This window comes from Adiantum capillus-veneris, chromosome 14, assembly GCF_014529385.1.
Source record: "Adiantum capillus-veneris isolate H3 chromosome 14, ASM1452938v2, whole genome shotgun sequence".
Taxonomy (NCBI): domain Eukaryota; kingdom Viridiplantae; phylum Streptophyta; class Polypodiopsida; order Polypodiales; family Pteridaceae; genus Adiantum; species Adiantum capillus-veneris.
In genome coordinates, this window is record NC_140944.1 from 17,778,720 (window position 1) to 17,805,673 (window position 26,954).

At 40.0% G+C, this 26,954-nt stretch overlaps 1 protein-coding gene and 4 pseudogenes across 1 annotated transcript; 3 read left to right on the plus strand and 2 right to left on the minus strand.

The window, feature by feature from the left end:
- The first annotated feature begins 2,194 nt into the window (after positions 1-2,194).
- LOC147442014 (uncharacterized) lies at positions 2,195-5,587 on the plus strand. The gene is made up of 8 exons (XM_086529322.1): positions 2,195-2,761; positions 2,868-3,020; positions 3,103-3,213; positions 3,328-3,462; positions 4,762-4,821; positions 4,914-4,976; positions 5,194-5,265; positions 5,366-5,587. Exons 1-8 carry the CDS (start codon positions 2,195-2,197, stop codon positions 5,585-5,587), a joined length of 1,383 nt encoding a protein of 460 aa, XP_086385448.1.
- Positions 5,588-6,203: 616 nt separating this feature from the next.
- LOC147442015 (uncharacterized) lies at positions 6,204-6,967 on the plus strand (annotated as a pseudogene).
- Positions 6,968-9,645: 2,678 nt separating this feature from the next.
- On the minus strand, positions 9,646-10,385 carry LOC147442016 (uncharacterized; annotated as a pseudogene).
- A 764-nt stretch (positions 10,386-11,149) lies between these two features.
- On the plus strand, positions 11,150-11,632 carry LOC147442017 (uncharacterized; annotated as a pseudogene).
- Positions 11,633-16,621: 4,989 nt separating this feature from the next.
- LOC147442018 (uncharacterized) lies at positions 16,622-17,149 on the minus strand (annotated as a pseudogene).
- Between the last annotated feature and the right edge of the window lie 9,805 nt (positions 17,150-26,954).

A 26,954-nucleotide genomic window follows, 5' to 3' on the forward strand; every position in this document is an offset into this window, starting at 1 on the left:
TAGCTTGGGATATCTGAGGAAGGATGGGAAGGGTTGCAATTTCGAGCACTCCAATTTCAAGTCAGGTGCATGTGAGCGGGGTAGGAGGGTAGTCCTATGAAAATACCTAGGTTGAGTGTAATTATGCATAAAACATTAGAAATTTTGAGGTTTTTCTCTAAATTTTAAAATTGAAGATTAAAAAGCCTCAATTTACTTTTTTATTGAGGTTGGAAAACGTCAATTTGAAGGTTAGAAAACTCAATTTAATGTGTGCTGTAGGCATATTGGTGCGTTGGGATATTTTAATTTGGCGGTCAGGGGGGATATGCATTGTGGAAAAATGATTTTTTCCCGAATACTGGTTGGACTCTATTGAGACTCAACAGCCAGACAGATCAACAAATAGGAATCAAGGGCGGGAAAAACTGCCCCTGAAAGTTGAAAATTGTCCTCCCCCCAGCTCGCTATTGTGGGCCACCCCACCAATCAAGGGACAAATTGTCAAAAAGCAACTGTATCACAAGAAGCAGGTCTCTCTCAAGTCTCCATGGTGCGGCTGTGCGCAGGTGGCAAACTCCAGTGCGCACCTCAAATCCTCACTCTTTTTCCCTCTATCTTAGTGTTCGGGAAAAATGTGTTTCAGCTTAATATCGTGCCGTTTCCAATTTTCAAAAAGGCCAGTTGAGTACAAGGGGAAAAGGAAAAATTCCGCCCCAAAATAGAGATAAATAGTGTAAAAACCCAAAAAAATACCCCTTATTTTTTAAATTTCCTTTAGGAAAACTCAAGGAAAGGAATTTTGTATGGTTTGAAAAATGATTTTTCCCGAACTCTGCTCTGTCTCCACATGGTGTTAGCTGCCACCGACATCATGCTTCTATCAATGTTGGTTGTGCGTTGCTGCCATGAACAGACCCAGGTCCCACTACTCACCTTGTCCCGCCCATATGGCCAGCACTCTCTCTCTCTCTCTCTCTCTCTCTCTCTCTCTCACAGCTGCGGCACACAAATATTCTCTTCTTCTGCTTCTTCAGTTTCTCTCTCTAAGCTGCTGCTGCACGGAAAGCTAGGTCTAGATCTCTCAGCTGCGGCTGTGCGCAGGCGGCACCACTGGAGTTTGGACTCCTCTGGAGAGCTCTTTAAGCTTATACCATATTTAGGATTTAGGATTCCCAATCCAGACTGCGTGTAACGATGTAATGCAGCCACTGACGATTCCCACGGCCCCACCAAGCCGCGCACGCACACACACACACACACACACACGAACATGGTCAAGTACATAGTTGGAATCTGGATGATTACCGCCTAATTCCCCCTCCCCCCCCCCCCCCCCCCCCCCCAAAACACACACACACTTACTGGTTTATTTGGTGCTCATGCTAATCTCCCGCCTGCACCTGCGTCTCTCTCTCTCTCTCTCTCTCTCTCTCTCTCTCTCTCTCTCTCTCTCAATTCAATAGCCCCTGCGTATTTGCATATGAGTGCGCCCATGCAGCTTGAACATTCTGCTCCTCCTCTGTATATTCCCCATGTAAGAGGTTCAGCTTGAAAGCCTGTTGAGCTTTATTGAGCACGAATTTGCATCTCTTCATTGACTCAGCCACCCTCAACTTCACCTTCATACCTCCCATGGGGTGGCTACATTCTCTCACTTGAGGTCTCGCATTACAAGCTCTCTGCAGTGGTTCAGCCAGCAAGTTGAAGCTCTCTCCAGTGGTTCAGCGAGCAAGTTGTATTAGGAGCTCTCTGCAGCAGTTCCCGTATTACAAGCTCTCTACAGTGGTTCAAGGAAACGATGGCTTCTGAAACACGCTATGCCAGGCATGCATTTGCTCGAGTGTTGATTTCGGCTCATATTTCCTTGAACGTAAGTTCTTACTTTGATTGAGATTCTTTTAATTTTGCTTCCAGCTTTCCAGATTTGAACTTTGAGCTTAATAAGGTGATGACATGGGACACACCAGTAGTGGTTGATTTTGTAGAAAGATTCTGTGGTACATCCCAGTACATAGAGCCTATTTTTTTCAATTGTATCAATGGTAAGCTTCTCTTATACCTTACTATTGAAGGTTGGAATGAAATAGGCATAAAGTCAGTGGCCCATAGGTATGCTTTGGTAGGTTGGTCAAAGAGGGTATTAGAAGGTGGTTCCACTTTTGTTCCAAAGAATATAACATTACCAAGCTTTCATACTTCACAGAATGTGACCATGACCTCACAAAGTGAAGCTCTAGAATACAATCTTCAACCTCAAGAAAAAACTACTTTGCCAGATCTTGTAAGTGACTCTATTTCAAGTCATGTAGTAATCCCTCTTAACGGTGCACGTCCAATAACATACGATAGGATATTCTATCCTAGGAAGGTAAAGGAAATGTATTCCACTGTTGGAAAATCCTTTCTTATAAAATATTACCGTGAGGCATGGGCGTCCTTCAACAAGGGCATGGTGAATATTAGAGAGTTGTTCGAAATGGGTTTTTGCGGGCAAGACAAAGAGGATTTTTCATCCATCAATCTCCGTAATAGTCGAGAAAAGTCTAATCAAATTCTCGAATTCATTAAAGAAAATATGAAGCACATTCCACCTCTCGACTTTGGAAAACTTGGACTATTGCCATGGCGAGTCGAAGATGTGTATATGAAGGTCTTGGAGCATAGGAACTACATCAGAAAGTGTGGAAAGGGAGTGGTGGATGTAAAGAGGCGTAGATTTTACGCACAAGGCAACAATATTTATCAAAGTCTTGGTTCGAACCACACCGAATCGCAAACGGTATTACATGTATGTATATAGTTTCATTACTTCTTGTTAGTATTGCTTGTATTGGTTGCTTCTTGATCTAATTTCACTATATAATTATTGTTCATTTTAGAATGAGTCACTCATGGATGACATCCCTACTATTGAGGCCTCACAAATTTCCCCTCGTGGGAATATTGGGTCGACAACATTGCTCAAAGAGGAGCCTCCTCGAGGTGCATTCTACACGGGTCTCGTCCAAGGCGTCATAGCCCTCGACGATAGTGATGAGGTGATTTGATTAAAAAAAGTGAATTCAATTCTTTAAATGTATGTACGTCATCTTGAAATAGTTATGCATGGATTCTGTTTAGGAGGCATGGTTGCAGGGAGAATTACAAGCAAGCTACGAAGTCCTACATCCTTGCGTCAATAAAGGTTTCTTGGAGTCCTCTAAAGATTGCCACAATAATCAAGCTCTACATGTAAGTTTTAAAGAGCTCATGATTCTAGCATGTTTAAAAACTTAGTTTGTTTCTCTAGATTTTCTTGTGTACACTATCTCTCACTCTTACAGTGTTCTATTGTTATTGGTGAAGGAATTGTCTATTACAAACATCGTGAGTGTCTCATGGGAACATCACTCAACTAAAGGGCTCATTGAAGAGTTTAGCGTGATACATCCTTCTTACAAAAATAAGAAAAACTCAATTGATATGGAAAATGGCTTTACTGTAAGTCAAATCACATTTTTGTACTTTGTATATAAATGTGTGACAGTGTGTGTGTGTGTATTAACTCTTAACTCCATGTGTGCACTCTAAAAATGCTTATTGAAAGTCCTAAGGAAATGGAGTAAGTGAACAATGTCAAAGCTAGATGTTAGTTTGCTCACAAATTAGTACACTCTACCATTATTCATTTCTGTAATTCTTTTTTAATGCTAGTGGTATAGTAAAATATTTCTAGTCTCTGTCAAAATGTAAGTCCATGCTTTATGTAAGTCATGTTTTGTTGTGTAAATGTAAAGGTCATTCATTCAAAATGGAAAAATGATAAAATAGGAAAAGATAGCCATCGTGTCTTTGTGTTTGTCAAAATTAATGTAAGTCCATGCTTTATGTAAGTCATGTTTTGTTGTGTAAATGTAAAGGTCATTCATGCAAAATGGAAAAATGATAAAATAGGAAAAGACACTCATCATGTCTTTGTGTTTTTTAACATCAAGTAGATTAGCTCAAGTTTTTTTCTCCATTTAGTATCTCTTTTCTTTTGCTTTGGTATGTGTCCTCTCTCTACACTAGAGCACTAACCTTACACAACACTAGCTCTTTTGTGATTTATGAGAAACCTGATGGATTTTATTTCATTTTTAGGATATGTCTAGGCCATTTTCAAAAGATGTAGAGTAGTTGAATAGAAGCACAATTGTTAGCGGCTCCATTTCTAATGAGATCCAAAATGATTTTGACTATAATGTAAGTCTTGAGGACTTTGTGTAGCAAGGTGGGACCAGTTTACAAGACAAGCGGATAGGAGCAAAAGTTAGACACTCTCTCTGCCTCTCTCTCTCTCTCTCTCTCTCTCTCCCCCCCCCTTCAAATGACTTATTTTTAGTTGAAAACAATCTAGCACTTATCATTCTTTAAAAGGCTGAATTTTGATTCATGTATATTAGTAATTGATTGTTTGTTGTTGGAAAACATATTTATTCTATCTCATTCAAGCGGCTCGCCAGAGTCTAATGAAACAAGGGAGGATCTCAACATGCAATGCTTGGGTGGTAACGAACATTCAAAGCCGAGGGATAAATGTTGTCAACAAATGATCGATGACATAGGATTTAATAGTTTTGTAAGTAAGACCTGAGGTGTAAGAAAATTGCTTCACTCCTTTCTTCCCCCGTGTCCCACCTCTCTCTCTCTCTCCCTCTTCCCCCCCCCCCCCAAACACACACTAAAAAAAACAGATAAAAAAACTATTCTTACTTGGTTTGTGTGTGCTCTTTGTTAAATTATAACTTTGATTCATAGGATAAAGAAAACAATACCAAGAAGCCGACAAAAAAGTTTGCAAGCCTGTCTTCAGTGATGGTAATCATTGCCACTATGATTTAAACTAGCTTTAAATTTATATAATATCCTTATGTCCATGCCATGTACTTAATGAGAGTTTCGTCTCTTAGAACACCTCTAACAAGGAGCCTCTTAAAAAGAAAAAGAAGGTGCCAACTCTTAGTGGAAGGAAGGTACGCTCTGTGATTAACTCAAATGTTGCTATGAGCACGGTAGTTTATCAATTTTCTTGACCATATGTAGGCTCTTTGTGATCTCTCCAATAAAATCTCACCGTATATGGCCAACGAGAATAACCCCATAGTGAGTGGAAAATTTAGTAATTTGATTTTGTGAATGTTTGGACATTCTTAAGGACGACTAATTTTGATTAATGGTTTTCTTGTGTAGATGCCTATAGCAACAAGGTTGTGTCGAATTGTTAAAAAGCTCCAAAGGTTCAACGATAACTATGATGAAGAGGTGAGATTAAGGAAATGTAAAACCTCCACATGATATTACTTCGTGATTGTAAACTAGCATTTCTTTAAGTTACTAATTTTTGGTTTGTTAAATTCTTAAGGTTGTGGAGGAGGTCTTGTGCAATGACCGCATGGAGGCAATCGCAATGGACGCGTTGAACCTAGATGATGTAGATGATATGTATGGCCAACTTTGGCCAACTGTAAGAGACCTGAAGAGCATTCACAAGTCACATTTCAAACATTGCACTAGCAAATCAAAGCAAGAAGATCTCTTGAGATCTTATGTGGAGTGGATTGCTACCACTAAAGCTTCTATTTAATCGCCCTCTGTATTTTTAATCAAATTAAAAATGAAGCTTTGCCAAATTCTCCACCCTTTTGCCCTTTTGTCTCTTCATTCTACATGTGCTCATATTTATGTTTTGCTTGAAATAGAGAAAGTTTTGATAATGGGTGAAAGAGAAGAATCATTCATTGTGTTATTATACATATATTGATAAACGCAGGTATATGAGGCCATGGGATACTGCCTAAGGGATGAGGTGTAAATGTGGCTTTAAAAGTAATGTCATGGTTGCTTTATTTTGAATGCTTTGTGGGTGAAAATGTGAACTATCTACTGGAAACTTAATTTTGACTCTAGCTTTAATTATTTTTTATATGGTTTCACTGTCCAGCATTTCCAAATGGGAAAAAGAGTTTCCCATGTAGAAGTTCTAATATCCCAATTGGTAATTGTAATATCCCAAGTGGAAAACTTTTCAAGTTGGGGGTGAAGTGTTTAATTTTTCCATGTTAGGAAAATTAGATTACCACGTGCATGAAGAAAAGTCTTGATTTCTTTATGGTAAAAATACCTAGAAGTATTTTACATCATGGAAAACTTTTCAACATGGAAATTCAGATGCTACACATTTCTCAATTGGAAAAGGGAATACCTCTTTCAATTTACAGTTGAATCTGGTAATCTTTATGGGAATAATGGTCTCTTTTCCAACTAGAAATTGGTCATGAAGTTCTTGTGATCAAGAGCCTCGTAACTCGACAAGATGAAGCGATTCTATGCAGCAGAAGAAGAAGAGCAAGTGGACCACAGAAGCTGCAAGGTGGCGCCACAACAGAAGCATGCCGAATGTAGCTCCTACACTGCTCTTCCTCTAGCGCCTGCTTTCCCCATGATCAGCTGCGCTCTCTCTGCCGCAAACCCGCCCTTTAATGGCGGCAATGAGCAGTACTACCTGTCTGCCGCCGCTGCTTGTTTTCAGGTACCAAGTGCTGCTTGTTCCATGCAGATGCAGCTTGTTGACATGCAAGGCCCCCAGCAACACGTTGTCGGCCGCGCTGCTTACAAAGAAACTTGGCTTTCAATTACAGGCCAGCATGAGAAGGCGCTTCTCCTTGAAAAACCCTTATAATATACCCCACGCAAGGCCATCTCTGAATTGGGTATCATGCACGTCCCTGTGCCACCTTTCGATAAGGAGTCCCTTCTCCAAGCGTCAGGATGATGAAGGACCTGAAGTTGTGATGGTAATTTTCAAAAACCCTAAAATTTTGTAGAAGACGAACTCATCAGAATCGTCATGATTCATGCTTTAATGTCCCCACGATTAATGATATTGTAATTGTAATGAATTAATAATGATGATTTGTGCCTGAACGCCTGTGCCTGCTCTTTTGGATTTTTAATGTATTTTCTATGCCTGCATGCGGCCGAAGTTTTAATTATTGAGTATTCTTTAATTTGCATCTCTGCCTTGGCGAATTAAACAGTGGTTCGGTCACTGCGCCCTCGTGCCCTTTTGTATACATTTTGAGTTTAGTTATGTTAAAACACAAGAAGTTTTGGACAAATTCTCACAATGATGATTTGTGCCGTGCCTGCTCTTTTGTAATTATAATGAATTAATAATGATGATTTGTGCCGTGCCTGCTCTTTTGTAATTATAATGATGATTTGTGCCTTGCCTGCTCTTTTGAAATTAATAATGATGATTTGTGCCGTGCCTGCTCTTTTGTAATTATAATGAATTAATAATGATGATTTGTGCCGTGCCTGCTCTTTTGTAATTATAATGATGATTTGTGCCGTGCCTGCTCTTTTGTAATTATAATAATGATGATTTGTGCCGTGCCTGCTCTTTTGTAATTATAATGATGAATTAATAATGATGATTTGTGCCGTGCCTGCTCTTTTGTAATTATAAAAAATGACCATTTTTTATAGCCGCGAGCTTGTAACAGCTCGCGCTGCTATCTTAGCCTGCTCTCTATCTATCTCCAGCTTTCTCTCTCTCTTTTTTTGTTTGTTTAGCTAGTAGTGCTCTCTCTATCTCTCTCTCTCTCTCTGTCTCTTCTTGTTTAGCTAGTAGTGCTCTCTCTCTCTCTCTCTCTCTCTCTCTCTCTCTCTCTCTCTTTGACATACACATACATACACACGCTCGCTTTCTTGCATTCGTGATTGCTTACGGAGTTTTTATTATTTGCGAAAGTTGATTGAATCAGTGCGCAAGGAATTTCAGATAACTACTTCAACGGCAAGGATGAATTCTGGTAAACACACATATCCCACTCTTGTTTCTTTGTTATTTGATGCTCGACTAGATTTGGATATTAGAATGCGTAGCGTAGAATCCAACACTTATGAAGAAACTAGAGAATCATAAGCATGTTAAAAATAGATCATAACATAAAAACAACGCTTCTGGACTTAAAAAAGATGGACATCTATTAGGGCTTGTAGAAGCACCCCCCTCGCGGATGGACACGTTTGCATACTATGGAGCTCGCCAATCGACGAAGGTTGTGAGCTCTCAGCGAGTTGTATCCCTTGGCCACACGGTGCATTGATCAATAAATTAACAAAAAAACAAAGAAAACTTTTTAGTGTTAGATTTAGTACTTGGTACTTGGTGGTTTGGTACATGGTACATAGAATTTGATGCGCCGCGTATGTTCTGACTCCTGGTACTTGGTACGTAATATGTATTATGATTTGGTACGTATAATTTGATACCTGATAGTTCAAACTCGATACTTTGGTACTTTGTACTTAGTACTCGACTTTGTATGTGATACGTAGAATCTGATAAGTATCGTATTTTCTCAAATCTGTGCAGAAACTATGGAAATCAAAAGCTTGTTAATATTAGAGTGTGACATAGAAAAATATTCGTAAACTTAAAAAATGACCCATCGACCAGCCACGTTTTGGTTTTCTTAATGTAAAAACGAATAAACTACGGTGCTAATTTTTGGTGCACTTTTGAAGTACATGGATCAATAAATTAACAAAAAAACAAAGAAAACATTTTAGTGTTAGATTTGGTACTTGGTACTTTGTGGTTTGGTACATGGTACATAGAATTTGATGCGCCACGTATGTTCTGATATCTGGTACTTGGTACGTAGCATATATTCTGATTTGGTACGTAGAATTTGATACCTCATAGTTCAGACCCGATACTTTGGTACTTTGTACTTGGTACCTGACTTTGTACATGATACATAGAATCTGATAAGTATCGTATATTCTCATATCTGTGCAGAAGCTATGGAAATCAAAAGCTTGTTAATATTAGAGTGTGACATAGAAAAATATTTGTAAACTTGAAAAATGACTCATCGACCAGCCACATTTTGTTTTTCTTAATGTAAAAACAAATAAACTACGTTTCAACACTAGTTTGGTACCAAAACAGGACACTTAGGTGTCCCTTTTTGAAAAAATTATATTAAATGCTACTTGCATTAGACAATGCATTTAAAAAAACCCTCTTAATGTGATCAAACATATCAACTAGGAGATCTTTTAAAAATATAATCTTGCATTTTGGAAGCTATCATGGTCAAGAATTACACTCATCAAGTGGACCCTTGTAAGACTACGGTTGATGTTTTCAAAACATTGACTTTACAAGCTAAAATAAAAATGAATAGACCTTGTAGAAAATAATGACAAAAGTTTGATATTGACATTTTGAGACAAACACATTAAAATCCTCAAACTTTGCACGTAGATCAACTAGAATTGTTAAAAGACATGGTATGGACACAGTTGGGGCACCTAGAACCTTGGTTTCAATGTGCTTGTATAGGGCTTAAAATTTTCAAGAGATTTTGCACGACAAAAAAATCAAGATTGGGTTCAAGCAACAAGATTTAATTGAGTTAGGGATCCAAAAAAATATCCACTCTCGTGGTTTTTACATATAGAACAAGTGTCTCATCTCCATCAGCTCATATACAAAACGAGTTTCATCAGCACATATACAGAATGTGTCTCATCAGTGCATATATAAAACAAATATCTACTCTCATCAGCCACATATAGAAAACAAGTCTAATCTCCATCCTCAAATATACAACAAACAAATCCCTAGTCTCTATCACTATATGAGCCGTGCTCACTACCAGAACAATCACTAGCATCCGTGTGGTGACCAACAGTGTCATCTCCATCAGCATCACCCGTGGCACTACGACTGTGGATATCTCAAACCACGTCCCTAGGTCTGTCATCACTGACCGGATCGCCGCTCCTCTCAGCCTCTCGGCGTCGCTCCTCTGCCTCCTGTCGAGCCACCTCTGCTGGATCCGCCTCGCCATGTTGCTCCTGTATTAGTAGTGAAATCAAATAGCAACATATTACAATGTGCATGAAAACAAAGTACAAAATAAACAATCATACTCACAAGTGGATCTGGCCTGTCAGAAAGTGTCGTGCACAAAGCCCGGTAGCCGTAGTACGTAGCGTACTCTATCTCCTGCATCGTTGGTGGACAACCATAGTCTTTGGTCTGCAATAAGACATAACCAAAGACTTGTTGTAAAATTCATTCGCTAATATTAGCTTTGAAAGTTCAAATTTGAAGGGTCTATACTCACAAATGTGGCCACGAATCCGTTTCGTCCCATCTGGCCTAGTCTAGATGTGTGACCACTAGCCACTCTCTTTCGTGCTGCCTCCTATGTAGATTTGATTATATAAAATAACATACATTAGAGAATCGTATAATAGATAAGTTTCTAATAATTCTAGTATATGTTGGCAAAAACACACACCTTCTACTAAGGAAAAGTGATACGTAAGCTCATCTCCTTGCGGTAGTTCTGCATGTCTCCATGCAAATAGACGCCTTTCTCTTGTTTGTCTCCACCAAACAGTAGCGTCTGCTTATTTTTTCATTAGAATAAGCATTAGAGTATACTGTAAGACTTGTTAGATTTCAACATTATGTTACTTTTATTGAGTTCTTATTTTGTTCATTTGATAAATGTCTCTTGTTTTTATGTTAAATGCAAATTAGATTCGGATCGGTCAGAGGGTACACCGCCACCCCCAACTACTCGTGATCGGGATGCAAATGAACCCGTTTATGATGATTTGTACTACGAAGAGTCTATTATATGTTTGTGCACTCGTTGTTGTGGCACATATCGGAGACCTAGACGGGAGTGTTTTTCACATCAAATGACTTATGGTACTTTTGAGCGAGCACCACCTCCTGAGGAGCGACATCGACCTATGGTATGTGACTGATCTCTCTTATTTTCATATTGAAATTTTATTAACAAAAAATTGATATGTAATAGAACCTATTATATATGTAGGTTCCTTCACCTGATGAGGAGGATGACTTCACTATTAGTGGTGCGCATGTCCCTCGCACACGACACGGATAAGTCATTTATCAGTTGCAGCTCGAGGTTTCTCGGCAGCCTCTACCTCTTGATTTGGACGCTGAGACGAGTGGAGATCACCTCTTGCCTACTCATTGCAAGCTCTAGTACAGACGTACGATCGAAGGCGATACGGAGGATGGCAGGGAGGATCACTTCCTTTAGATGGAGTTGTTTTTAGCTTTTGGGGCAATCGCTACATGATTGCTCCGTCCACCATCAGTGGAGCAGGACGAGGTCTCTTTATTGCACAGGATTTGCATGTTCCCCCTCATTCAGAGGTCACCCTTATGTCTTTTTGTTGACCTATATATGGATGGGGTCCATGGCATCGGCTTGCTCGTTACATCCAGAGCATGAGCACATATGGTTTATGTCTCAATGCAGCCTCTCTTTCTGATAGAGGGATTATACATGCAGAAGGACAAAGACTCTATGTTGATGGAAGACCTTACTCTCAAGGAAACATAGCAGGTTTAATCAACAGTAGTCGAGGGATGAGTGCAAGAACCAATTGCACATTTGTGGAGGGTGAGAATAGTCATGAACCAGGACATATGAGTAGGGTTGTACCACGATATATTGTTGTCAATGCTATCAGACCATTACTGGCTGGTGATGAATTGTTAGTAAACTATGGATGGCGTAGACCTCCGCGAGCACCCTTAACGAATTATGATTAAAAACTTCATTGTATACAAATTATTAATGTTATTTTGGACTCTTATATCCTAATTTTACACTTTAATTTACATCTTGTTTCTTTTATCTCGGATTTATTGTGATGATCGTCTTGTCTGTTATTTTAATGTTTGTACATGTGTAACAAAGTGCAATTTCAATTATAAGGAAAAGTGCTACTTATATGTGTGTGCCTGTCTAAACATGCTAATGATACAATCTTATTTGCCTATGCAGATTCCGGATTATGACATTGATAATGTCGCAAACCAAAATCCACATGACGTATCTCACATGTCTATAGAGTGCATGAGGATCCTACGCAGAAGTGATCCTCACACGTATGCAAGACTTAAAGAAAAATATTCAAAGGATTTTAATGGATGGGCTGATATCTTTGATAATGACGATGGCATGGCTGATTTTATTGAGGATTGGTATCAAAATGATAGTACAAATATTCATAAAAATGAGAAATATCTTCGAGAAGAAGCTCTAAAGCATATCTACACAGGAAGCCAGCTAACACGACTAAGTGCAAGCTTACTTATACTTAATCTTAAGAATCGTTTTGGATGGAGTAATATATCTACTTCAGCACTATTGAAGTATGTACGAATACAACATATTTTTTTGTTAGAATTCTAAACTTTTGTGATTTTTATTGATCATAGTTTTTGTTCAACTTGCAGACTACTCTCTCAGAAGTTCTTGCCGACAAGCAATATCCTTCCTACATCACATGATGAGGTGAAAAGAAGGATAAGTAGTCTTGGACTTGACTATTCTTCTATACATGCATGTCCCAATGATTGCATTTTATACAGAGGTGAGTACAAGGACAATATGTCGTGTCCAAAATGTCAAACGTCTCGTTATAAACAGAAGAAAGGTAAGGTCCTTAGAAAGGTGTTGAGACATTTTCCCCTCGCTCCACGTATAAAACATATGTTTCAAAGTCCCGAACTACCTAAGCTTATGATATGGGGAGCAGAGCACAAGAGCAAAGATGGAGTAATGCGAATTCCAATGGATAGTCCTACATTTGAGCATATTGAAACGCTATGGCCAGAATTTACAAAAGAACCACGCAATTTAAAGATGGGTGTAGCATTGGGTGGTGTGAATCCATTTTCTATGAAATCAAGTAAATGGTCTACATGGCCGGTGGTAGTTATCAATTATAACCTACCCCCATATCTCAGCATCAAGAAAGAACATTTAATGCTCTCACTCTTGATTCCCGGAAAACGACAAGTTAAAGACTTGAATGTTTATTTAGCTCCTCTTATCGATGATCTTCAAGAATTGTGGAGAGGGATTGATGTCGTTGATATGTCTAGAAGCATTGATCAGAGAAAATTTACTTTTCGTGGAATTTTAGCATGGACTATCCACAATTTTCCAGGATATGGATTTTGCTCAGGTAAATGCGCTTTTATATATAAATTATCTCATATGCTAGGATATTTAATGCGCTAATCACCTTCATTATTTTTCTCATGTAGGGATATGTACGAAGGGCTATAAAGCTTGTCCTGTTTGTGGTGATTGGTTAAAATCGATTTATAGCAAAAATCTCAACAAAAATATATATCTTCGACATAGACGATTTTTACCTGAAGATCATCATCTATGAAACAGAAAGCAAGCCATACATTTTAATGGTTTGGTAGAAGATGGACGGGATCTACTCGAAGACGATCTCTGGTTCTGGTTCTGGTTCATCAAGATCAGCCATAGTCTGGGCTGTCTTGGTATACATAGAGAAAGCCTGTCAACCAATGTTAGCTGATGTATAGTGCGAACCCGGAACTTGATACAATGATTCCCGAGTATCTTTGGCAATCCTATAACAAATCACTCAACTTGCTCAGGACTTAAGAGTAACATTCCGAAACGAAGTCATCGGCAACTGTGCCTTCCAAAACTTTGATATGTATTATTCCATAGTCGAGCAACCAAGATATGAAAGTGTACTCCAAGTTGCTATCACATCTGCTTCAAAAGCCACAGTCATAAAGATAGCTGCAAATGTTCTCTTGAAATCCACCCAAGTCCTCGGCTGAATGCGGTTGTTCATAAGGCCATTCCACCATGACTGCGTATCGTCCTTCAGAAAAGTAGCGACTTTGCGAAGTTTGGAAGCCTCTGCAAAATTCTCACCATTAAAGGCGTTGTTGAACTAGTGGATAAAGGCTAAGGCCTTTACCTCATCCATCCCACCATGGAAAGTATTAAACTTGACTGACTGGCCACCTTCCTTGTAATCTTTTGCTGGTCCCACAGGAGTAAGGTCGTCGGGGATTGGAGCAGCAAAAGTCCTCGTCCCTCCAATGTATCCACCATGCTCTTGGCCTGCTCCCAAAGTGCCATCATGTGATGGTATTCCTCCCACAAAACTAGGTAGAGTTCTAAAATCATATGCGTATCTACCAAGTCAGCCTCCTCCGTTCACTTCGAGTCTATGCTTTAATGGATTCCAAGAGACAACGTTCAAAAGCACACTCCTCAAGAATTTTACGTGCTTTCTTGAGTGCACCACATTTGGAATATATGTCAAAGAGACAGATAACGGCTTTGATCAATCTTTTAAATTAATATCTCCACCTGGACGTACGACAATGGACTAGTCTACCTCCTTGGCGCCTTTCCTTGTGGGCTAGAATCTGCTCAGAGTGTAATACTTTGTCGAGCTCATCAACCTCGGGTTGTGGACTGTACTCGGGTTGATTCCTACAATTCTCCCATGAACTGTCGAAGAAGACTCACATGGAAAGCATTATGAATCTTCCACGAGGCACGCTCGCCTTCTCAAATCGAAGCAAAACCGAATCACCTTCTCTGAAGTGCAATCGGCATCTATGCTTCTCTTGAGCTTTTTGACTGGCTCATCAGATTGATCATGTATAATCTTGTGATTTTTGATGCTCTGTTGCTGAGGCAAGAGCCTCCCTATATAGAAACAGGTGAAGTTAATTACCTCGCCAAACAGGTACAAAAATTAGCATTGTTTGGTTGTTGCTTTTGAGCTATTTGGGGGCTGTTTTGTGCTCGAAATCATGCGAGAATCAAGGGGCACATGGCCCAAGGTATAGAGAACAGTACAGGGACACTAGAGAGGTGAAAACAGGTCAAAAACAGGCCATAACCAGAAAATACAGCAGCCTAAAATTACCATTTTTGGATTGTTTTGCAGTCGTATGGATGCTTGGAACATTGGAAACAGTGCCCAATTGTGAGAGTACACTTTTGGGAAGCATTGGGGTTGGAAACAGGTGAAAAACCAATTCTAGAGAGCTGTAATTGCTCTTCTTGAGTTGGAATTAGAGGGTTTTTGTCGAAGCAAGTGAGTTCTTGGTTGGGAACTTGTTTGGGACCAGTTTCGAGTTGTTATGCTGCCAAAAATTGGTCAATACAGGTCAATAGGGTGGTGCATGACTCTCTATCATAACCTTCTGTCGAAGAAGTCGATAAACGCAAAGCTTTCCATGAAACATCAGAAAAGGAATCAAGATGTTCGCCATGAACAAGAGCGTCATAGGGCTCAACAAAATCCGCATCTGTATTGTAATGATCTTGCATCTCATCCAACTCGGTCGCTACATGTGGGCGCCTAGACAAGGTATTTTCTACCATGTTCTCCTTGCCCACAACATGACAAGCTGAAAATGAAACATAGACAAGAAGTTGGCCCATGACAAATGCTTCTCACAAAGCTTCGCCTAAGTGAGAAAATATCGCAATGACTGATGATCAGTCTGCATAGTAAAATCCGCTCCAAGAAGATAGTGCTTCCATGACTCTAGAGCATGGATAACGGCAAGCAACTCCTTCGCATAAATTTGCATAAGCTGCTTTGGCCCTCTCAATACCCTGCTCTCATAGGCAATAACATGTCCATCTTGCATAAGCGCAACACCAATACTACTGCCACATGCATCACACTGCCCCTGAAAAGACTTTCTCGAGTCCGGCAAAATAAGGACTGGCTCTGTAGTAAGCTTCTCTTTCAAAAGCTTGGATGCTTGCTGTTGTCTTTGGCAAGCCCTGCAGATCGTCGATGTAGAGCGAATTGATGGAAGCCCCTCCACCAAGAAATGCCTAGCCACGTGCTTTAACATCGCATAGCTAAGGTGGCCAAACCTAGCATACCAAAGTGTAGATGAAACCGCGCCCTGTGAGAGTAGAGCCTTGAGGTTGAATAACCAGCCATCACGCTCCCCTCTAGCAAGAATTGGACCTGTAGCACCATCTGTAATAATCACCTTACCATCCCCAAAAGTGACAAAAGCTCCCAAGGTGTCCAAGGAGGAAACCGAGAGAAGGTTGAAGGCTAAGTCGGGGACGAAAAGCGCATCAACCGCACTATACTTGGGGTCTACTGAAGAGCGGAAGATAGGAATCCTCCCAATCCCAGCCTGGAATCGAGTGATAATCACCCAAGGTAATGTACTGATCTGATGAAGAGGTAACCGAACTGAACCACTCCCGCATGGGAGTCATGTGAGTGGTCCCACCACTATCCACAATCCAAGCACCGGACTGTGAATAGGTCAAGGCAGGGTCCTGTGAGGCAATCAAAGAGACTCCAACACTCACCTTTACCTCCGGCACAAAACTCGGCTTGGCTCTCAATCTGCATGAGCTGGGAAAGAGCCTCCTCCCAAGTGGGTTGCGTGGTACACCTTGACTGAATGAGACACTGGTAGAAAGAGTCGAACCTGTCTAGAAGTTTGAATAGGAGTTGTTGCGCCATCCGAGTAGAGGTCATCTCGCCTCAGATCGAAACCAAATCATCCCATAGCTTTTGCATCGTGCGGGTCAACCCTGAGAGAGAGTTGAATTGGCTACACTGCAACTGGTAGAGCTCCTTCTCCGATCGCATAATACGGCCAATAGACTTGTCTACGAAGAGATCTGAGAGTCTCTTCCAAAGACCATGGGCATGTGACTCCGTTCTGACTTCCTGAAGGATAGAATCAGAAAGGTTAAGCAAAAGGAAAGTAAACACCTTGCAGTCTATCTTTTGCCACTCGTCTGCTGTTCCATGTGTATAGTCCTCCTCCGCTGGGTGAGGCATAACCGTCTGTGCCGCATCCTCGAGCCAATCCCAAAATTTGTTGTACATACGTATAGTACGCACCTTTGTCTTCCATATGGACCAGTTAGCACTGTCCAACTTGGCACTCTCGGGGAACATGGAGAAGCCGTAAGGAATAATTTGAAACTCCGATTAGTGTCCTCCTCAGCGGGCAAGGTACGCCACGTATGAGAGATGCAAGACTCCAAGATTGAATAGGCACAGAAACACAACCGCAAGTGGACGCCTCCTCAAAACAACTCGAGAAAACAGCCCAAGATGCCTCCAAAACACTTCCGAGAAGTGTATAAGCCTTCGAAATGTCGATGTCATCCAAAAGACCCACTAAATCCACTGCTGTCCACAAAAAAACAGCAAGTGCAGAGCGCTGGAAAACACAAAAAACAATGACTTTCAGAGACTTACGCGCACCCATAAATGTCCAAGATGCGTAGTGCCGATGGGGAGAAGCCAATCCTTGCAAGGTAGGCTGAGTTTGGGACCTCTCAGTTTGAAATATTTAAACTAGATCTCTCTCTCTCTCTCTCTCTCTCTCTCTCTCTCTTTGTCTCTCTCTGTGTCTCTCTCAGAATAGAGCCACTACACTGCCTTGTTTTCAGAACAACCTACACTCAGAGAGCTCATGGAGTCCAGAGACCAGAGACAGCTTGGATGTTTTCTTCTAGCGATGCAAAGACACAGAGATCTGATGCTATAGTCACCTAGTGGAGATAGACAGTCCCAGCTTACAGATTTTTTTCATCGAACGACTCCAACACCCCCTATTACTACCACACATAGAGGGGTCACTCTACAGAGGGGTCACTCTATAGCAGGAAGAGGTGGTTAGAGCTAGGAGACGACCTATAGTTGTGGGATATCGGACCCGACAAGCACACGAGAGGGAGATCCACCAGATCCGGGCACACCATGAGCATGACAGACAGAGAGCGATACAGCGAGTCTACTCCGACCCTACCACCATACTACAAGGACTCTTCACACCCTACCCTCCTATGCATGATATCCTACACCCCCAGTTTGGTACCGGATGGAGCTAGTTTGCATATCATGGTTGTATCTCCTGAGCTTATAGCTACGCATCCATTAGAGATCGAGCTCCATCCCCTCATTTTACATGCACATGTACTCACCCTACCCTTGAGGAGATTACTCTAGCCTTGTATCACCTTTTTTTTAGCAGTATGTACCACTTTACTTTAGTTTTTGAGCACTTTAATCCTTTTTGGTTACCAGAGGATACACATATGTACATGGTTTTGTCTCATAGGCCGACTTCGGCCTCTAGAAGAAGCATTAATAAAGCTTTCTCTCTCTCTCTCTCTCTCTCTCTCTCTCTCTCTCTCTCTCTCTCTCTCTCTCTCTCTCTCTCTCTCTCTCTCTCTCTCTCTCTCTCTCTCTCTCTCTCTCGCTCGCTCGCTCGCTCTCTCTCTCTCATGCATACCGTGTATTGTTTCGTCGATGAGCCATGAGCTTGCACATTCTCTTAAGCAACCATTTGTGGCTCCATCCTGTCCCATACTCCGCCTCGAGTGAGTTGATGACATATTTCTTGTCATCCTCAAGCTGATCACTACATTGCATCAAAAAGTCAATTAGTAATTCAAAAAACAAACTATAAATCATACTTTTTGATGTTAATTAATACTTACTCCCATGGCATATGAACTTGCTTTAGATATGACATGCAGAGATCTCCAATCCGGAATCGATTGGACCGGAATCGATGTGTTCTACAACTTTGCAGACCGGAATCGATGTGTTCTACAACTTTGCAGAAGGAAGTTTTTTCAAATTCTTTACCGATTTTGAGTTATCGTTCGCGGGCTGCGTACATGCTTGAAAAGCATGTTCCGCTTTTTGTTTTTGATTTCTCTGCTAATTGAAAACGGTTTTACAAAAACTACTCGCGAGAGAGACCGGAATCAATTTTTTCTACAACTTTGTAGATGGAAGTTTTTTCAAATTCTTCACCGATTTTGAGTTATCGTTCGCAGACTGTGTACATGCCTGAAAAGCATGTTCCGCTTTTTGTTTTTTATTTTTCTGCTAATTAAAAACGATTTTGCAGATTTACTCGTATGAGGGACCGGAATCGATGTGATCTACAACTTTGTAGAAGGAAGTTTTTTCAAATTTTGCCCTGATTTTGAGTTATCATTCGCGGACTGCATACATACGTGAAAAGCAAGTTTCGTTTTATGTTTTGATTTTTCTGCTAATTGAAAACGATTTGCAAAAACTACCCGCGTGAGAGATCGGAATCGATGTGGTCTACAACTTTACAGAAGAGACTAGTCGCTGCAGGCATCGGAATCGATGAGGAACTATTCGCTTGAGCCATCGGAATTGATGTGGTCTATAACTTTGCAGAAGAAAGTTTCTCTAAATTCTGCACCGATTTTGGGTTATCGTATCGCGGACTGTGAATATGTTTGAAAAGCAAAATTTTACTTTTTGCTTTTGATTTTTCTCATGATTGAAAACTTCTCAATTATATTTTTTCTTCATCAATCATATATTTGTTACTGACGTAACTTTGCTGCAGAAGCCAGTTACATATTGTTCCGATTCAGTCGAGCAGTTGATGATCGTCCAAATTCTATCGATCTACTGTTGGTACATGATCTTTTGTTATATGATATACTCGTTCATTGATTCTCGTATAATTATTCTTTTAGAGATATAGTTTCGTCGTTTTATTGATAATTTCTCGTTGATACCATAGTGGTTTTGATGGTACCATGATGATGTTTTGTTAGTACTTTGGTCATGGTGATTTTTGTTGATACCATGATGATGTTTTGTTAGTACTTTGGTAATGGTGATTTTTGTTGATACCATGATGATATTTCATTGATACCATGGTTATTCTCAGTGATGCCATGATGATGTTCGTTGATACCATGGTTATTCTCGGTGATTGCATGATGATGCTTCGTTAATTCCATGGTGATTTTTGTTGATACCACGATGCTGTTTCGTTGATACCATGGTTATTCTAGGTGATACCATGATGTTGTTTTGTTGATACCATGGTTATTCCCGGTGATGCCATGATGTTGTTTCGTTGATACCATGGTTATTCTCGGTGATATCATGATGCTTTTTGTTGATACCATGATGATTTATTCATTTTTATTGATACAATGATGATGTTTTGTTAATACTTTGATGATATTCATTGATCACTATGTTGATAAATGTTGTTTTATGTAGTATATACAGATATCATTTGCATCACGTAATCACGCATCTTGTACTTTTACGTTCATACTCTATGTACCATATGTTTTCGTGCGTATATATGTCGTCAAAAGAGTGGCGTCACGAACCATCTCTTATGACATTGTGAACATAAATTATTTCACTAACGATGCTAATAATTTTCATGACTATGTTTTTTTTTGAGTCTATGATCTATGTAGGATTCATCAAAGAATTGATTTTATGAAGACAAACTTGGTGACTTATGAAGATATGTTTGGTGATACGATAGTGATGACAAGCTACATAGCAGATTCATGGAGACACTTCTGATTACGAGCTAATCGATAGCCTTTACACCTCTTTATTGAACCTTTGTATTCATTATTGTATTTGATAGGATAGGAGTAATGTAACTCCTCATAAAACATTCATTGTAAAAGGAGTGATGTAGCTCCTCATAAAATATTCATTGTAAAAGGAGTGATGTAGCTCCTCATGAACATTTGTATATTCAATGATTTGTATAATATAACGGTGGGTGTATATAGAGCTGTGGGTTTTTCCCTTGATCCCCCAAGGGTTTTTTCATCCACAGTTAGGGACCCTTATTTGAGCGGGGGTGTTGAGCTTATATGTGAAGCTACTCAATATATGGCTTCTCTATATATGGCACCCAGGTCCCCTCTATATATACATCATCTCATGTGTGTATTCTACACACTTTTGGGGTTCTATTTCTGTGCTCTCTCTTTCTCTCTCAACATTAAGAGTACTTTACACAAAAGAAGAGTGACATTACAATTTTATCACTCCAGAAGCTTACCTAAATGCTCTAGTGTGATCCTCTGCTCCTACATGTGGCTGGGAGGACGTACCCTCTCCCGGACGTACAGGCATACTAAACCTCCCAAGAATCTCGATGGCGTCATCTAAACCTACGGCATCCATCTCCACATAATCGGACATATCCTCTGTCAACGCCTCTCCTAAAAGTCCAGTGCTCCGTAGCAAAGTCTTGATGATGGTAAGCTTAACACTACGACCAGGGTCACTCATTGTATTTGTACATTTTAAAACAACTATATGTCAGACTAACACTTGAACATATATAATACAACTAGCTCTCTCTTGACTCTCCCTCCCTCTCTCAAAAATAGCCATAATCAGCCTTTTTTACTCCCCCGTTTTGGGAGCGTTTCTGTGAGTCAGGACCCTTCGGTTGCGGTTGCATTTGGGGCCTCTCGTTTCCATTTCCCATTTCCTTTGCAGGTAACTAATGCTATAGAGAGCATCTTCTCCAACTTATTGAGAATGGTCTTGTGAAGAGGCCGAGATACCCAGACACCCACTTATCTTATGGGATACGATGTACTATCTTCCATGGAGTCTACGACTCCAAATGGTTCTCGAAAAAGCAGGCAATTTGAAAGTCATTGATGAAACAGAGGCAAACCATGGTGTAATAGTTGCAGGAAAGCCACCTGCCACCTAAGCAGGCATTGATGCTTGTAATAAAAAGGACCTTGAAGCACTCACCGAAATCGTCCTTCATCTCGGGGGCAAACAACTACAACTAGTTCGGCAATCTCCAACAACACATGAGATGTGGAGTCTTCTAAAACAACAGTATCAACAAACCACTGTGGTTTCACGAGTTCTTTTACACAAACAACTAAATGAATTCACTATGAAATCTTTTCCTTCTACGAATGCTTTCCTAGAGCGCTCACAATGCCCCTATTTCTTCTTCCAAGCATGCAATGCCCCTCTCTCTCTGTCTCCATCAATCACTCTCTCTCTCTCTCTCTCTCTCTCTCTCTCTCTCTCTCTCTCTCTCTCTCTCTCTCTCTCTCTCTCTCTCTCTCTCTCTCTCTCTCTGTCTGTGGACACAAGGTTGAGCACCCACATATTATTATGCTATCCCGTTTGATACACGGGAAACCCTCAGTGCCACATGACATCATCAGAGCAGAGCTAGCCACACCACCTATGCTAGTAGAGGCTCTTTTTTAGACAGTATGTTCTATCCAGCGAGTGCGACAACTTCCCCCAGATAGACATCACATGGAGCACTTGAGGCATCCCGCCAGCTAGCTGAGTCTGGAGAGAGTGGATCATGGTATGCACAGGTGACACAGTGGTTCAACACCCATGGTTTGGATATTCAGTAGCTACCACCCTTTCAGTACAACCCCGAATCACCACTCATTCGCCTTTCCCATGAGGAGAGGAATCAGGTGCTCAAACATGATGTTTGGCAGCTATATATCAGGGAGACATGGATCACACCTAGACAGCATCTTCCACTAAAGATGTTGTACTACAAGGATCAGTTCATGACTATTCTAGAGGATGGCTTCATCGAAAGGCCTAGATACATGGATGTTTATATGCCCCACAACACTAGAGTAGCCATTGGACAGCTTCAAGTCTCTTCACACAGACTAGAGATTGAGGTAGGGCGAGTAGCTCATATCCCTAGAGAGCACAGGATATGCAGGATATGTAGAGCAGAGGTGCAGAGCAAGGAGTATTATGTTTGCAGCTCTCGAGCCTACCATGATATACGGAGCCACTACACTGCCTTGTTTTTAGGACAGCCTACACTCAAAGAGCTCATGGAGTCCAGAGACCAGAGACAGCTTGGACGCTTTCTTCTTGAGATTCAGAAACATAGAGATCTGATGCTACAGTCACCCAGTGGAGATAGACAATCCCAGCTTACAGATTTTTTTCATCGAGCGACTCCAGCACCCCCTATCACTACCACACAGAGAGGGTCACTCTATAGTAGGGAGAGGTGGTTAGATCTAGGAGACGACCTAGATTTGTGGGATATCGGACCTGACGAGCACACCAAAGATAGATCGACCAGATCCGAGCACACCAAGAGCAGGCTAGACAGAGAGCGATACAGCGAGTCTACTTGGACCCTGCCACCATACTACAGGGACTCTTCACACCCTACCCACCTATGCATGATATCCTACACCCCCAGTTTGGTACCAGATGGAGCTAGTTTTCATATTATGGTTGTATCTCATGAGTATATAGCTACACATCCATTAGAGATAGAGCTCCATCGCCTCATTTTACATACACATGTACTCACCCTACCCTTGAGGGGATTACTGTAACCTTGTATCACCTTTTTCCTAGCAGTATGTACCACTTTACTTTAGTTTTTTCAGCACTTTTATCCTTTTTGGTTACCATAGGGTACACATATATACATGGTTCTGTCTCATAGGCCGACTTCGGCCTCTAGAAGAAGACGTTAATAAAACTTTCTCTCTCTCTCTCTCTCTCTCTCTCTCTCTCTCTCTCTCTCTCTCACACACACACACACACACACACACACACACACACACACAATAAACTGAAAAAGACCTCATGTACAAAAATGCATCACACACATGCACACATACCCAAGTTCTATAGAGAGTGAGTTAGACCATCACCAATTTTTTTACTATTATTATATGAAATTGTATCAATAAATTTTAAACTTATATCAATTTATTTGATTTACAAAAAATGGTGAGAGTATGAATCAACACACACACACACACACACACACACACACACACACACACACACACTAGGTTTTGATGTTTTACAAAGCTCCAGTATATTTGCACATGTATACACACACACACACACACACACACACACACACTCACTCTCAAAGTTAGGAGATCCCCCCTCCCCCCCTTTTTTGGGTGGGTATCTTATTATTATTTGCTTAAAATGTTTTTTGGGTGTGACTCTCACCCAACCTTCAAATTTGAATGGTGGCCCTAGTTTGCATTTTGAAGGCTCATTAAAACTACCTTTTCACTAGATGTACAAAAAAGAACGTCATATAAGTGCAGCCCGTTCAAGGCCTTGAGAAAGCTCTCAATTTCTTTCTATACAAATTGGAAGGGTACAAATAAGATATCCAAATACTTTTATGAAAATCTTTCACTTGTTTAAAAATGTAGTGGCTTCAAGGCCTTGAGAAAGCTCTCAATTTCTTTCTATACAAATTGGAAGGGTACAAATAAGATATCCAAATACTTTTTTGAAAATCCTTCACTTGTTTTAAAATGTAGTGGCTGCATTGACAAGGAAACATGTAGGACCATCACATATACTTTTTCTTTTCAAACAAAGACGAAAGATGGTAAAATACTTTCCCTACCCTCTAAAAACTTCTCCCACTAGCTCTCATGCACACCATACAAAAGAAGTTTTGGACACACACACACACACACAACTCTCTCCTAGGCATTGATTTTTAAATAAAAGGGTATTGCTAAAAGAGGAGGAAATGGATTGCAGCTTTGTTGTTTTTTATCATTCTCTCTCCTTCTCACATGTACACACACACACACACTCACAATATTGTCTCTATGCAAAATAGAAATTGGTGTATCTAATAATAGGTCACTCTACTCTTCAACAGATTTAGGACATATGAGGATAAAAGGAGAAGAAGAGTGATGGCTGCCTACCAAGAGAGCCTTGAGTATACACAAGCTTGAGTTGTACTACACAGTAGAGCTTGAAAGACTATTTGCTAACTTTCAATTTAGCATAATTCTATGATAGCTACATATGTTGAGAAGCCAATCAAAGTATAAATTGTAGCACTATATCAATCATCAAGGTACCCTTGGACATCACAGTCTTGGAGGTGATTTGCAACATGGCATTACTTCTTGCCACAACTTCACAGGTGTTGTTTAATTCATCATTTTGTCATCAATTTTAAATATGATGAAGACATTGTTGCAATTTTTGTACAAATGTTTTCATATGTATTCACACACCCATAGGTACATTCATGCTTGTGCATGTATGTGCGCATGCACACTTGCACACACACACACACACACACACACACACACAAAAGCAAATCAAAACACACCCTCACTTGAGAATACACTATACCTACAAAAATGCATGCACATGTATAAAATCCTGTGCGCATGTGCGTTCGTGTGTGCACGTGTGCACACACAATCACTCATTCAAATGTAAGTAAGCAAAGCTAGAGATTATAACTAAATATACTTCTAATCGATATGTGCGCGTGCGTGCACACACACACACACACACAAACAAACAAACACACGGTAAGGAATTTTGACATAAGTGCATATGTATATTGGTTTATTTGTTACATCCATACAATGAAATGTAGGGTTTTGTGATAAATACAATAGGGATTATATACTACAAACGTGGTGATGGTTTTAAATCTATAAGTTTCATGGACACACCCTCTACATTTATAGATACATGCATATTCACAATAATATTTTTGTTGTGAATTCAATGTCTTGAGAAGATGTTCTCAACTTGTCTGATTACAAAATAAGAGATTGTTGGGAGTTAAAACTGATTTCTATTAAATGGTGATTATTTTTTTCTTTCTCCTTCTCTCTCTCTCTCTCTCTCTCTCTCTCTCTCAATGGATAATTTACCTCATTATTGGAGAATGCAAGATGCTACGCATTGCTAGATGTGACAACTATAACACGTGGATGGGGGGCGCTTTACACTTGTCACCCATTCAATACATGATTAATTCTAACTATGTGTTGTCTGGTTGGTTGGCAGGTGAGTCTCTCATCCCTTATCTAGGAATGCTTGTGGCAGAAAGCATCTCCTACAAAATCCAATTTCTTTGTGAATTTATCTTTGTAAAGCTGATTAATGCTATGTTTTTTTGGAATTTATGATCATAAAGATAATTTATTTTGTATTGAAACTTCAATCTAAATTGTACTTAAGCATATGATTCCAATTGTGGTTAGGATTAAAACATAAAACACACACACCCTTGTTTCCTAACTAGCCTTTGGTCGGGCTAGTATCATATGCTTAAGTGTCAATTTAGTTGAAATTTGTTTAGAGATCTAACTGTTTACATGTATTATTTAGGAGAAATGGATTCCATCATTGGTTAAACCTGGATATGCTGCTACTAAATCTCCTATTCCCATTCCTCCCATTGGTACACAATGCATTTTATCTTGTTTTAAGGGCCCTGATTTTCATAAGAAACTCCTAGATTTTGAAAAATTATCATGTGAAAACAAAACCCTGTCTGCCCTTAACATTGCATCTATAAATGATTGGATTTCTCTTCTCGTAACATCACGAAAAAACCCCACTGATTGTCTTGAGGCATTTAATAAGCTATTAATCTCGTTATCATTAATAGATTGCCAAGATTCAAGTGATTTGAATTTTTACTTTTCATCCCTACCTAATATCGTAAATAAGCTTTTACAAATAAATGGTATTCCATCTATTCCTATAGAGCTTAAATCTCAAGTGGAAGTTGTCAACCCTCTCTTGGATTTAGACTTATTGGACCCTGAAGAGAAAGAAGCATTGTCTACTCTAGCTTTTCATTCTTCTGACTTATCTCCTTCTAAAAACATCTCTGTAGCCTTCTCTACTTTAGTTCGTTTACTTCCTCCTAGACAAGTCGAATTGGACTCTATTCGACTTGATCACAAGCTATGGGATTTTGAGCTCATGGCTCCTTTCTCACTAGAATCCTTAGCCCTTATTTGTAGCATCTCCCCTGATCTTGTAGAGAATTGTAAAACCACTGCTATCCAAGCAAAGCACTTACTATCTTCTGATTTCTTTTTTGAGCTTAGCCAAGTCAAGCTTTCTGATATAGATTCTTCTAAATGCTCTAATTTGTCACTTATAGCACGAACAAAAGGTCCCATTAACCAAGACAAATCCAAGGATCCAAAAAAATTCCTTAAGAATTGTTGGAATACCTTTAGACCTTTTTTAAAATGTCAATGCAAGAGGGAAGACCCTAAATCATCTTGCACAGCCTCTATCCTTTGGCTAGACCACCTTTTATGGTTTGTCTTCCAAAATTTACCCAAATTTTTCTCATTCTCTTCTGGACCAGCACAAGTCTATGCATTCATTGGGTGGGTAGCAGCTATTCCCATAGAGGTAAGAACTGCTCTTATTGTATACTTTTG